The 12783-nt window shown below is 42.3% G+C and overlaps 1 protein-coding gene across 2 annotated transcripts in view; it reads right to left on the bottom strand.

The window, feature by feature from the left end:
• Nucleotides 1-12783, bottom strand: part of NPTN (neuroplastin) — a 58374-nt gene that overhangs the window by 954 nt on the left and 44637 nt on the right. Inside the window, exons 6-9 of one of the 2 annotated variants that reach the window (XM_074916687.1) lie at nucleotides 11235-11508; nucleotides 1143-1164; nucleotides 579-652; nucleotides 2-141 (exon numbers count right to left, since the gene is read on the bottom strand). In XM_074916687.1, coding sequence (XP_074772788.1) covers nucleotides 592-652; nucleotides 1143-1164; nucleotides 11235-11508 — 357 coding nt within the window. In that variant the 3' untranslated portion in view covers nucleotides 2-141; nucleotides 579-591. Of the gene's footprint in view, nucleotide 1; nucleotides 142-578; nucleotides 653-1142; nucleotides 1165-11234; nucleotides 11509-12783 lie in introns of those variants that run through there. The other variant, XM_074916690.1, reaches the window with a different exon arrangement.

Below are 12783 nucleotides of genomic sequence, written 5' to 3'. Positions count from 1 at the left end.
CTTGAAAAGAAAAAAAAAAAAAAAAAAAGAAAAAAAAAAGAAAAGAAAAAAATCAGACAGAACTGGAGTTCTAGAACCAAGAGTTCCAACCCTTAAATTTAGCAGGTCATATTGCCATCAGTCTCTCAGAAACTTAAAGCTCTAAAAAAGAAATGAGAAAAGGTGCTAGTCAATGCCTGGCAGCATTTTCAACATCATGTGCCATAACAGCGTGCAATCAAAGCGCTTAACATCCGTCTCGGTCTTAAACGAAGACACAGGCTTCCCGACCAAGGTCACCTTCCAGATTTTAAGACTGACTGAGGAAGGGTTTGGGGTGTATTTTATTAGCAATAGCAGTGATTATTACACTGAGTTTGACAGCTACTGGATCATTAAACTACCTGCATATTTTATGACAAAGATCTTTTGAGAACCCCCAGTGCTCTTCGAAGCGTGGCAGGAAGGCTCGTGCCCTCCTCCGAGCAGCTGGGAACTTTTTAATAGGTGGAACAGGTTACGTTTACACACCCCAACCACTACAGAAAAAGGAGGACTTTAGCCTGACCGTTTCCGAGACGTGTGCGAGTCATACTTACATGATAAGCATTTTTAATTTGTGTTTCTCTGGCGTAAGTTTTTATCTTTATGATTGTTTGTAGAATTGGTTTTCCTGGAGAAAAATAATATTAAAAATGCACCAAAATCAATCACAAGCAGAGAAAAAAAAGTCTTTCTACACAACAAGTGAAACAGCATTTCATTCTTCCTCCTCCTACCTCAAGCGGCTAAGGACAACACAGCTTCTAGACCTTGGATCTTGCCACGTCTTGCCCAGTGCAACCCACCTCCTATACCTGTCATCTGCTTCCTAGTTTTACTGCTTCCTTTTCACAACTGAAGAAGCTTTTTTTTCCCTGCTTACGGTATTTGTAAAAATATATCAAATGGGCTATGCCAGGCAGTCCACACATCACTTCAGCAATATTTGTTTTTCTAGGAAGGGCCTTGCAGGTGCCACTTTTCTTTACTCCAGTGCTAACAAGCAACAAACCAAAGGGTCCATTACCATTAGTCATGTCACACGTAATACCAACCCATTGTAAACTCCCATTAACCCTCTGATTAAGCTCAGTAGTATTTTTTTCTTAAAACACACTTACATTGGCCCAGCTGGTTCATCATCTGCAGCAAGAATTCCGACACGATCCAGGGAAAGACAAGGGAAGGAAAGAAGAAGAGAGTCAGTCTTTGTCCCATACACCAGCTGAACTGCAAACAGCAAACCGATCTATCTACAGCATTAAAGGCCATTCCACTTGGTAGTGCAAAGGTTCATGGAGTTACTTTTCTGGATTCAAGTTTTAATGGCAGGTATGTTGCTTCAATGGTTTTAGTTAACACTTTGAATGCTTGTCATGAAGAACTGCAACTGTAGCGGACAGATTGTTGCAATATGGTCAGACTCATCTTGTCCCCAAGTTCCAGTGGTTCAATCTCATAAAAAATAGATGAGAGGACAAACCAACGTTTCAGTTGTAAAATCCTGCTGGTGGTTTTCTTGCTTTTTTTTAAAAAAAAAAAAATAAATTTTTTTTTTTAGCCATTCTTCAACTGCTGATGGGTAATTACTGGTATATACACAACAGGGTATATACACCACATGTTCATCTTCCTCCATGCATGATACAACCTCTACATAATCCATTTTTCTCAATGTCTAATTAAAACGGACCAGGTCAGGAGGAGGTTGAAGGTGCAATACTTGATTCAAGTACCCAAACGTGGTCCTTGGATAGCAGCAGGCATTGTACATGTATCCGACAGAGCACAGGGCCCAAAACACCAGGAAAAGTTGGGGGTGTTGTAATACCTTCAGACACAACAGACTTCAGCTACAGAAGACTGACAGCATTGTTCTGTCTGTGTCTCGGCAAAAATATTCTCTTTTAAAAATTGGAAAAAAAAAATCTGCCAATGAGTAATGTTTCGCATTAGGTCTTTCATGACCAACTGAACATTTTTTTGAATTATAAAACACCTTATTTTGCTCCCAAGCTGCAGCACAGAAGACAGAAGTGCATTTAAACAGCAGCACAGAAATCAATTCAGCAAGTTAACGCTCCTGTAAAAGTATTTTGGGGGGACCAATTCAGGACCTGCTGTTTTTGGCACTCAACAGTTGCTGTTCCCACCTCATGCGAGAGGGATTTTTCACTGAAGTCTTTAAGAAACTCTCAGCAGGATTCCACAAGGGTGCTTAGTGCACATGAAGCAGTTATGGAAATTACGATCTTAACAGTGTAGGCATCCGCATGAGCACACGCTGGGAGTAATGTCGGTCAGAGGGGACATTACTCCACCTGTACCTTCAAGGCAACGGATAGGCAAAGCCACCGCTAGCACAGACAGTGACCGGAACAAAAAAATATTTCAAAAAAATAAAGAACTAACCACAAACCAAGAGCTTTACAGCCAAAATAACACACTAGCGACACACCAGTGTCCACAGAAGTCCATTACCAGCAACAGTAACACTATCGGACAAGATACAGAGAGAACTAGGACTAGTAAGGACAACCAGACATCAATGTGCTGTTGTATATACAGTGGCGATATACAGAGACACATCAGGTACTGAAACACAAAGCACAGTAGAGTAAATCTAGAACTTCCTTCCAGAAACATCTTTCGATTCACAAAAGATCTTAAAGTAGGCTGTGCTCCGCGCTCCGCACGCTGGCTGGGATGAGCCCCGGACAGAGAGCAAACCCCCAGCTCCCCCCACCCCCGGACCAGCACTGCTACCGATGCCACTCTGCTTTGAGACTCGGTTATCTCCGCTTTCCAACAAGCATCATCGACATCTTTGAGAGTGTGTTTGGCTGGACTTCAGAAAGAGCAAACTGCACTGTTCAGATACAAGCTGTCTGGCTATAAAATACCCATTTTTTCCTTCACTGTTAAAATACTTAAGATGCCTATTTCAGATAAGTAGGTTTGTGCATTTAAAAAAAAGCAAGCTTCACATCTATAAGGGCTGCCATCAGGGGTTTTCCTAACAAAGATCCAACAAAAAATACCTAATACTTAAGATTATACAGTGGAATACCACCACTCGTCTCTTTCCCATCTATAACCTAAACAGGGGAAAAAAATAGACCAAGTGCATTACTATCCTGGTCAGGCATTTAACTGCTGGAAAAGCATCCCCAGTACAGTACAGACAAAGACCGAAACCTCAGCGAAATCAGGGGGCAACAGAACAACAGAAAAATAAGTACAAAATTAGACTAAATAAAGATTAAAAACAGCAAACTGAAATCCAAATTAGTTGTGAACGTGAATGAAGAAGTTTTAAGAAAAAGTGTTAACATTATGACTTGTGCATTGTATAGACTGAAGCGGAGATTAAAACAAACTCCAAAGCATGCAGATCTCTCACTTACCACCATTTTTTTAAGGGTATGATGCAATTGAAGGGGGGAAAAAAAAAAGAAGTCATAGTAACCGACAAATATCAATATAACTCAAAACCTTTATGCCAGAAGACCTGCTCTAGTAACTGATTGTCTTTAATAGTATGTAAAACCTACAGCCACAGAGAACATCCTCCCAGTATGCTGCTTCATTCCATTCTGTACCCGCAGGGCTCCCAAAATGCTGCCCGGTGAGCTGTAATTTTATAATTGACCATGCTAAACCCGTCCTTTTGCAGGAATTTCCTTTAGAATTTGGAGGGGATCTGCAGACTCCAAAATCCCCATTGTTTATATAATACAAGATTTTAAAAACCGAACCAGCCAAGCCTTTCTTGTGGGTATAGTGATTGTCTGCTTTGTGGTGCCCTGAAATAGCACATTTCTGAACAGAGAGGTTAGAACTGCTGCTGTCTTAACGCATCGTGTAACACATGTAATCAGTCCTTCCATGCAAAAATATCTGGACATTAAGATTGCAAGATGATGACAAATGGATTTGTTTTACCTCCTCTGCTCTATTAACTGTCTGGGAATGTAAGTCATGCTTCAGCAGTCTGAGAAGGGGACTGTTTTGTGGCCCCCCCCCTTTACTTTCAGCCTTAATTTCATAAGGCATTTTAGATGTTACTCGGTTTCTTTTACCTCATTTGGAAAGCTACAGTACTTATTTTTAATATCAAATTAATCTTGCGTAGCCTTTTATGACTGGTGGAAGTTAAAAATGAAACACTAACGGGTACTTCCAGCACTAAGATTCAAATGTTTGCATCCAAAGGGACTCTCCATTTCTGGTTGTGCTTTAAAACTTGCAAAGAAATCTACCCAGAGAGGAGCCAACACCAGCAGCTTTAGCAATGGTTCTTACACTGGCACATGGCAACCCTCAGACCTGCCTTTACAGACCAATAGTGAACTGGAGCATTTTTAAAGTGAAACTTAGGTTCAAATTCTATTCAGATGCTCAAAAGGAAAAGCCAACATCTGTAGCAGCTTCGGGGTCCTGTTACAACACCACTTCCACAGTCTGCAAAGCAATCTGTTGGAACTATTACAGAGACTGCTGGGAAATTTCTGGATTTAAAAGCTAGTTTATGATTTTGCTTTCTGGGACGATACAATCTGACAGTGGCTTGAAAACTTTTGAGAAGAACATTTAGAAGAATTTAGATTTGGGCCAAGTTGGAAAAATTTTTTAAAATAAATTTTTCAGTTCTTAACTTGTAAAACGTTGAGAAGGCCGCACATCGAGCACCCAAAGCAGTCCACTGCCACGCAGGACTGGGACACTCTAAGAAGGTCGCTGTTGGCAGGGACAACATTACAACCTGCATTAACCACTCAGAGCTGCGGTTGCACACGAAGATTCAAAGGCGGCAGCTACCACCATGATGCACATCGGGTTCGGAGCAACGCTCTTCTCTTAGACTCCATTAACAGGAATATTTTGGAGGGAGGAGGAAGAAGAAGAGGTAAATGAAGACGGTTGCCTTGCTCCATAAAGCAAACCAATTAAAATAAAGCAGTTCCTCTGAAATGGAATGAAGGCACAAGCATAGTAACAGAGACTCTCTGGCCAAGACCGCTTACATCAGCCTGGAGGAATTCTGATCCTATAATGGCATCTAATGAATTAGTACATAAAGGCCCAGAGGAGCCCAGCTATTCGATTACCACTGTGCTACAACGATGCTTGCTGTTAGGTACAGCTGATAGCTAGTCTTGCAATGGGCCTGTCTGACAATTTTCTCCCCTTGATGAATATTAAGTGTGAGAGAGAAAGGTGCGGGTAATAGGAAAAAAAAAAAAAAAACACCTCAAAAAAATTAACCTGTTACAAGGTAAACCATTTCAGCAAAAACATTTTGTTCTTTAAATTACTTACAGTAATAGCAGGAACAGGGAAAGTCAAGAAAAAAAAATGAGTATTAGAAAGAATGTGGGGATATGGATGGAGCTTCTGCAGAGCCGGAGCAGAAAAACATTTATGGAAAGTCTTTGTATTAAGCTGAGAAATGAGAAGGGAAGAATGAAAAAAGGACATGTTATAACCCAGTCACCTCATGGCTTTGAACTAAAGATCATGTAGAATATGGATTTTAAAGTAAAAACTGTTTACATTCCTACAGGGGAATGTAGCCAAGAAGTTTTTACTTTCTACTTACCCCAGAACACACCCTTTAAAACAGCAGCTTTGCTAGTTTTAGGCTATTTGATCCAACAACAACAGAAAAAACACTTTCTTCAGGAATCTTTGATATACTATATTCAGGTCACAATGGCTGATCACTAAGTCTATCAAAAATAAGCAGCTTAAGCTATACCACAGAGGAATGAAAAGCTATTTGCTTCCTTTTATTGTCAAGGGAAGTCCAAGCAACTTGCATTCTGAGCAAAATGCATCAGCAGTCCCCTGCTGAAACCGCTTCCCATTGTACATGCAGTGATGTGCCAGCGTCTCTGGCCTTGACATGCCACATTCATGCAGCTTTCATCACCAAAAGCCACTGGAAGCTGCACGTTCTTCACCCACTCTTGATTTTACAAAACCTAGCTGCTCTCTGGAAAAGGTATGTGATCTATGTGTTGCTTCACCACACGTAAAGCAAGTCAAAACTCTCAATTTAAAAGGATGCAGAAATTCAAGTGCAATCTGCCCTCCCTTCCTCCTTCCAGCACATAATTTGGGTGCAAGGGTTACTGGAGGTACTGGCTGCAGTCACCGTCCTGCCCAGGGGGGCAAGAATGCCCCTAGTCCATAGGTGCAACAGCAAGAACCTGCACCGGGCATCCACTAATGCCATCCTTGCACCATTTCTGGTGGAAATACAGATTTCACAGGTGCAAAGTTCCTTTTTCTGCTCTACAGCAGCAGGAGAAAAGAGAAAAAAAAAACAAAACAAACCAAACACCAAAGAATAGACTCACAAATCTGAATTATGTGAAGGAGGAATTATTAGCAAATGAGCTACTGAGCAGCCCTGTTCCATGGCGTAAAAAGCAATCTGACTAAACACAAAAAGCAAAGTCCATGCAAAAAAAAATAAAAAACCCAAAAAACCAACCCTGCAGTCAGGAAATGCCAAAGTTAAAAGAGTGTCCTTGTTTTTCAGCATGGCAGCACTTCCAGGCAAAGGTAACACCTTTCCTAAAGCCAGGGAATACATTGGGAAAGTGTCTTGTAACACACAGCCCCTTATCCCCCAAACTCTGAAACCTAAGCAGCCTCACACTGCAGCTAAACAGTAAATTGAGAAGAACTGCTCCAAATTTAACCAGGTATCGGTCACTCTACCCATCTGCCAAGAGATGAGGTAGCTGGCACGCTAAGACAGGTAATTTTTAGCCCGTGGAACATGGAGATGAGCGAAAGAGAAAAGGAATTAATTCAATTGGCTTTATTTTGGCTGGCCAGGTAGAGTTCCCAAGCCTTCTGGAAAGCATCCCAGAAACCTTTCGGGACAGGGATAACTTTCTCCTCTCCAGTCATATTCCTCACTAGCAACTAGGTGCTTCTGTTCAGCATCAGTTACCAAAAGTTTTTTGGCCTTTCTTTGTTTAGACTCACCAAAAAAAGGCACAGCCCCCAAGCCTTGCTTGTTTGGGTTTTGGGGGTTTGTTTGGTTTGGTTTTTTTTTTTTTTTTTAGACTGATGCAACTGTAAGACCACTCACTTTTCTATGAAATTCTTGAAAATATCTTTTTGTGTGTATACAAGTGCACTGCAAATATGGACACTGCAATTACTGACCTGATTTGTCAAAGGGTTATATACTTGTCTGAGGTTTGCCTGAGAAACATCATATTCCTCTATAAACAGTTTGTCAGCCAGAGTGGAGTGGAGGGACCCCTCAGGATTTGCCATCTCAGTACCTTATGCTACACTGAATTGGAGGGGTCTTTGGAGATGTGGGAATGCTAAGTCATTCAATACATTCCTGGAAAAAGAGCAGAAAGATGAGCAGTTTCTGGAAGGTGGCACCTCAGTGAAGGCAGGGCTAGTACAGTTGGGAAAGGCAAAAGGACTCAAACTAACTGTGCCTGGTATTAGTGGGGTCTGGAGCAATCCTGCTCCACCTTCCAGCTTGGACTGGTTTTGTCCAAGGGGATGAACACAGCACACCCCAAAGGGCTGCCTCTAAGTCATGCAGGCTTAACTAAGCCAGGCCTAGAAATGATGTCACCTGGGTACTGCACAAGGCTCAGCATGGGCACCAGCCCCTCCCAGCAAGACCCAAGATAAATGTAGCTCAGCTGCATTTCATCCTAGAGTGTGACCAGTCAGGCTCTGCACGGGCTGCAGGTGTACTTCTAGACCATTGATTAACAATTCCTTCAGCTCCACAAAGGCTTTGATTTTTCTCTATACAGGGGAAGTTACAACGTTTAGCACCACAATTTTTCTCAAAAACTTTTTAATAAAACCTTGAAGTGTCTCGAATAAGTCACCTTAGGTGTATGCACTAGGTCTATGCAGAAATCCCCTCTCCTGAGATCCTCTCAACAGGACAGACATTAGCCAGTATGTCAGAGGATTTTCCAGGGGAAAGAAAGCCTGACTGAACATGGGAGACGCCTCTCCCTCAGGTGGGATCTGTGGCACCCCACGGGCCACCCTGGAGCACTGCAGAGGGGTGGGACTACAGGTACAAAGCTTGCACCCCAACGTTTAGGCTGGTTACCGGTAGCAGCACCTTATCTGCAGGAACAGACAGGCTGCAGCAGGAGGATGTGCCAAGCCGAACGGTAACAATCTGCTGGGCAGCTGTCCAGAGGAAGATGCAAAACAGCCATCCATCCTCAAACATGGCTGGAGTTTTCTGGCTGCTTCTACCTGCTACGCCAGAGCAAAGGAAGAACAGCAGAGAATCTGGTGACTTAAAGAAGGTCCAGAGTTATTCCGCCATGGGAAGACGGGGAGCAGGGTGATGGTGGGGTGATGGTGGGGGAGTTTGAAGGAATCTCAGTGTCTCAGGAAAAATGTGGAGTGTTCCAGGGACAAAATTCACAATCCAGCAAGAAGGGCCATCAGTGAGGTTACTCTGCAGACAAGGCTACCAGTTTCTTCCCCTGCTAGCAAGGAGGCACTAACAGCTCAATCATCATTGCTGCAGCAGCTTCACAGGAAGATCTGGCAGCCACAGCTCTTGTCCTTACGTCTTAACACATCAAAACCAATACTTTAAAAAAAAAAAAAAATCAGAAAAACAGCTGATAGCTGAGAGATTGTGGCTGTTGCCAAATAATATTTATATTAAGTAATATGGTAATATGCAGACTAATATCTGCATGAGCTGCTGGCTCAGCTATAGGCTCGCTGATGTTACCCGCTACAGCTCACTGCAGCATGCAGAGGCGGATGTGTGATTCTGGAAGCAGAGTTTAAATTCCAAATTATAAGTACGCCATTGCATTACATTAACTTTGGCATTTCGTAACAATGTATTTAAAATAATAAAATTAAGAATAACCTAAGTAAAACATCTAAGTGTGGAAATCAGCAGGCTATCAACGATTTCTCACATACACATTTGTAAAATGTCCCTGCTTGCAGGGTGTTTCCCACCACAATATCACAGAAAGCTTCAAATGCCGTTATGAAATGCAAGAGTATCCAAGGGAATGGAGGACTCAAGTTGGCCTTTACCTCAGAAGGTGTTATGCCGATTGTGTCTCTTCATCCCAGCAAACCTAATACACAGCTGTTGACTGTATTGGATTTTGTTCTCCAAAAAAGTGAACAGAGAAAACATATGCCCACCACAGAGGTTCATCACTCTAGGATTCAAGCTTTGCTGCCTTTAAAATAATAGCAGACCGAGCAAGCAAATTTAGTAACCTCAGTTACTTGGCTCATCATCTTGGACACCTCCATCAGAGATGATGAGCCTGGATCCCTCAGGCATCTGACGAGCAGCCAGACCAGCCAGGAAAACTTCAGTTTTTGAAGCACAGGTAGTGAACTCTTCACCTCCAGCGTGTGTTTAACTGCACTGATGGTGGTTGCATGCAATCTGGTCAAGTCAAAGCCAACTTTTATTACGTTAAGTCCATTTGAGACTGCTTGAAATGAGCGTTTACATATCAGATTACAATCTGATATCTTGTTTAGGTCCTTGTGAAACTTCATCAGATGAAATTCTGAAATGCAGGGAACTCTGAACAGCCACCAGAGATGAGAGTCTCCCTGGCCATCCCAACATCAAAGCTGGGCCAACGTGGCAATTATTTTTCAAAGTTTTCTGGGCTGGTTGAGAGCCACTTTGAGGACAAACTGCTGGCAGTATAAACCCCTTAGCAATTGTGAAGCTGTTAGTTATGCAGAGGAACATGCACTACACAGTTTAGATTTTGTTGGATACACACCTAGACCAGTCTCAATGCATGCTCAATAAGCAGTTAGTAAATGCTACTCAAGTGGTTGAGATCAAAAGCTAGTTTCCTCTAGGTATGCACTATTTAAGACAGTTTTGATCTGCTAGAAAAGTGATCCAAGCCTCAGCCATTCTCCAAGTATTAACATTTATTATCTGTTTCGTCAGATTATTTTTTTTTTCATTCTCTGAAACACAGCTCAGGAACCACAAAGTTGGTTTTGCCCGAGCTTCACAAGCAGATCACTGTTTCAGCACCTACATTTTCATCCCAAAAGGCAAACATCAGGCTGTGTTGTGATCAATCCCTTGTGCAGCTCAACAACAACTAGTCCTTGCTGCACAAGCTACAACACAGCTGCCTTGGGAAGTCACCTACCATGCTAGAGGGCTTGTCCAACCCAGGACACCACGAATGACTCGGTGCTTCCCGTCCTGAGTCAGCATGTTGCCCTCCACATACTCTAAAGCACCTGCTCCATTACTCAGACACGTCGTTTTCCTACAGCATGATGGCATGCCAGCCACTTCTCCAGGATTCCTCAAACAGGTTTTCTTGGTAAACACTGTAGTAAGCAGCCAGGTGCCACATTAAAGCCTGGTTCTCAATGTGGTTCTTTCAAATACTCATTTTAGCCTCAAACTGCCCCTTCCCCCATCTTTTAAAGAGAAGGTATGCAAAGAAGCTCAAAGATCAACCAGTTACTACTTTTTTTGTGTACTAAACACAGTTTAACTAATTAGTACTACCATCAAACTTGATAATAAAATCCTAATCTTTAGAAAGTATGTCAGTGGCTATTACAATTAGATACAGTTTCCAAAGCATTCCTTAAATACAAATTCAGTTGCACAACAAAAGAGCAGCCCTATCCCCACTCTTTAACATTGAAAACATGTTTTATTTTTGAAGCGTCTCTGTGGTCTCGGTCCCTTTAAGGTAATGTTTCCTTACAAAACGTGCCCTGTGTCCAATCCAGATGCCACACCGAGGAGGGGGTGCCGTTGCTGATTACAGTGTTTCCAGCTCCCCCCCTGTGCTGCCCTACCCTCCTCCGGGCTGACGGGCAGGATTTCTCAGGGCTACTACAGCAGGAAAGAGACGGGAGCACTAGAGCCCTTGTGCAACAAAAGCTTTAAAGATACTGAAATAACCACCCTCTCACCCCATAGTCTGAGATCTTTGAGAAATCCAGTGTAAGGACTTTGCACAGCACTTGGACCCTCTGCACTTGCTTGGGCTTAATGTTCAGAGAGGGAACAGATGAGAAAGCAAAGAGCTCAGAGCTGAGCAAACTGGGCTACAGATCCTTCTGCCACAAAGCCCCACTCCGTTCTGCTTCCACAAGGTCATTTTGCCTTTTGTTTTTTTTTTCTCATAAGTGGCTTTGAGCACACTTACCGTCTGGGACTTCATCCGGCCGCTTCCTTTTCTCATAAACAACTATGATGACAACGAGGATAACGATTTCTGCCAAGATCCCCAAAAAGGGCCAGAGGGGAGCCAAGTGGCTGCGGACACGGAGGATGGTTGTGACCGAGACAGAGCCGACCTGGTTGGTTGCGTTGCATTGGTACTCGCCAGGATCCTCGTTTATCTGTAGGTTTGTGATGCTGAGCTCAGTGTAGTTGTCTTTATTTGAAATAAAGAATCTGCCGGAGGAGTTGTTGATGTCCTGATAAAAGGAGAAAGGAGGAAGAGGAAAAGAACAAGAGCTTTAGTAAGTTCTGGTACTTTGCGTTTCTACATCATGGAAACTAGAAGAGATGTGAGGGATTCCTGCAAAGAGGCTGCTTCCTTAACACAACAGAAAAGACCACTACTAGCGTTTATTCTGCGTTTCTCAGTAAAGTGAGCTGTGCTTCCAAACACCAACAAAAACCATCAGCTTAACTGACAACCTGTATTTTCATCCTCCTTCAACAGTATCGGCCATGAAATGCTGGTGGTTGTGATCACATAAGCTACCACATTATGTTCTGGGACTTTTGCTTCAAGAGAAACTGTTATGCTCCACTCACCAGTTAACAGAGCTAGGATGAAACAAGTAACAAGAAAGAGGATACATTCCCTTGAAGGGGACAAAACATAGAGGGGGAAAAAATTTCAACATAGAGGGGAAAGGGGAAAAGGGAAAGCAGTACCGGTTAAGATTATTCTACGCAGTATTAGATACCTTAAATAGTTAGACAATGCTATGATGGCGCTAATAAAATTTTCCTTTGCTATGTTTTTAAAAGAAACATGCACTGCTCACAGATTTGTGGTCAGGGCAGCCTAAGCCGCTGACTTCGGAAATATTTAGAGGAGCTGGAATTCAAGGCACTGTATTCTTTCTGTATTTGAAAAACATACTTCCAGAGTTGCTTAGGTTTAAAGAATTAAAAAAGGAGCAAAACTGATCTTCATGAAAGTTAATCTTGGATCAATTTATCAAGTAACTTCACCAGAAAAGACAGTGTGAAGGGAAATCTGCACACCACCACAGAGGATTCTGATGACTCGCAGTGCTTGGTAAGTCACTCCTATAGCACTGTCCCATAAAAATTTAAGCTCACGCTTAGCTGAACAATCAACCCATACTGTAATTTGCTTAACGTTTTTTCTTCATCTATCAATCAAACTGATACCTCTCTGGCAGATCATAGAGCAACATAAAAATAGGTGGGGTGAAGGATTTAGCAGCTTCCAGCTTGTCTTCTGCTATTCCAACTGCTGGTCAAATTTTCTTGCTCACTAGATCAGTTGCTACATGAAAAAACCACGATCACTTAAACACTAATAGGTATCACTGCCACATCCTCGTATTGTTGTGAGCTCAACCAGTAAAACTGGAAAGCAATTTAAGAAATTTATAACTAAATGCATTTTTTAAAAAGTCACATTTCATAACTCACATCTTGCAATTTGTAGCAGATACTGTGAACATCATATCTTTCTGGACAGTTTG

The sequence above is a fragment of the Athene noctua genome, chromosome 13, assembly GCF_965140245.1.
Source record: "Athene noctua chromosome 13, bAthNoc1.hap1.1, whole genome shotgun sequence".
Taxonomy (NCBI): Eukaryota; Metazoa; Chordata; class Aves; order Strigiformes; family Strigidae; genus Athene; species Athene noctua.
The sequence above is the reverse complement of the archived record's forward strand: the minus strand, read 5'-3'. Positions and strand labels throughout refer to the sequence as shown.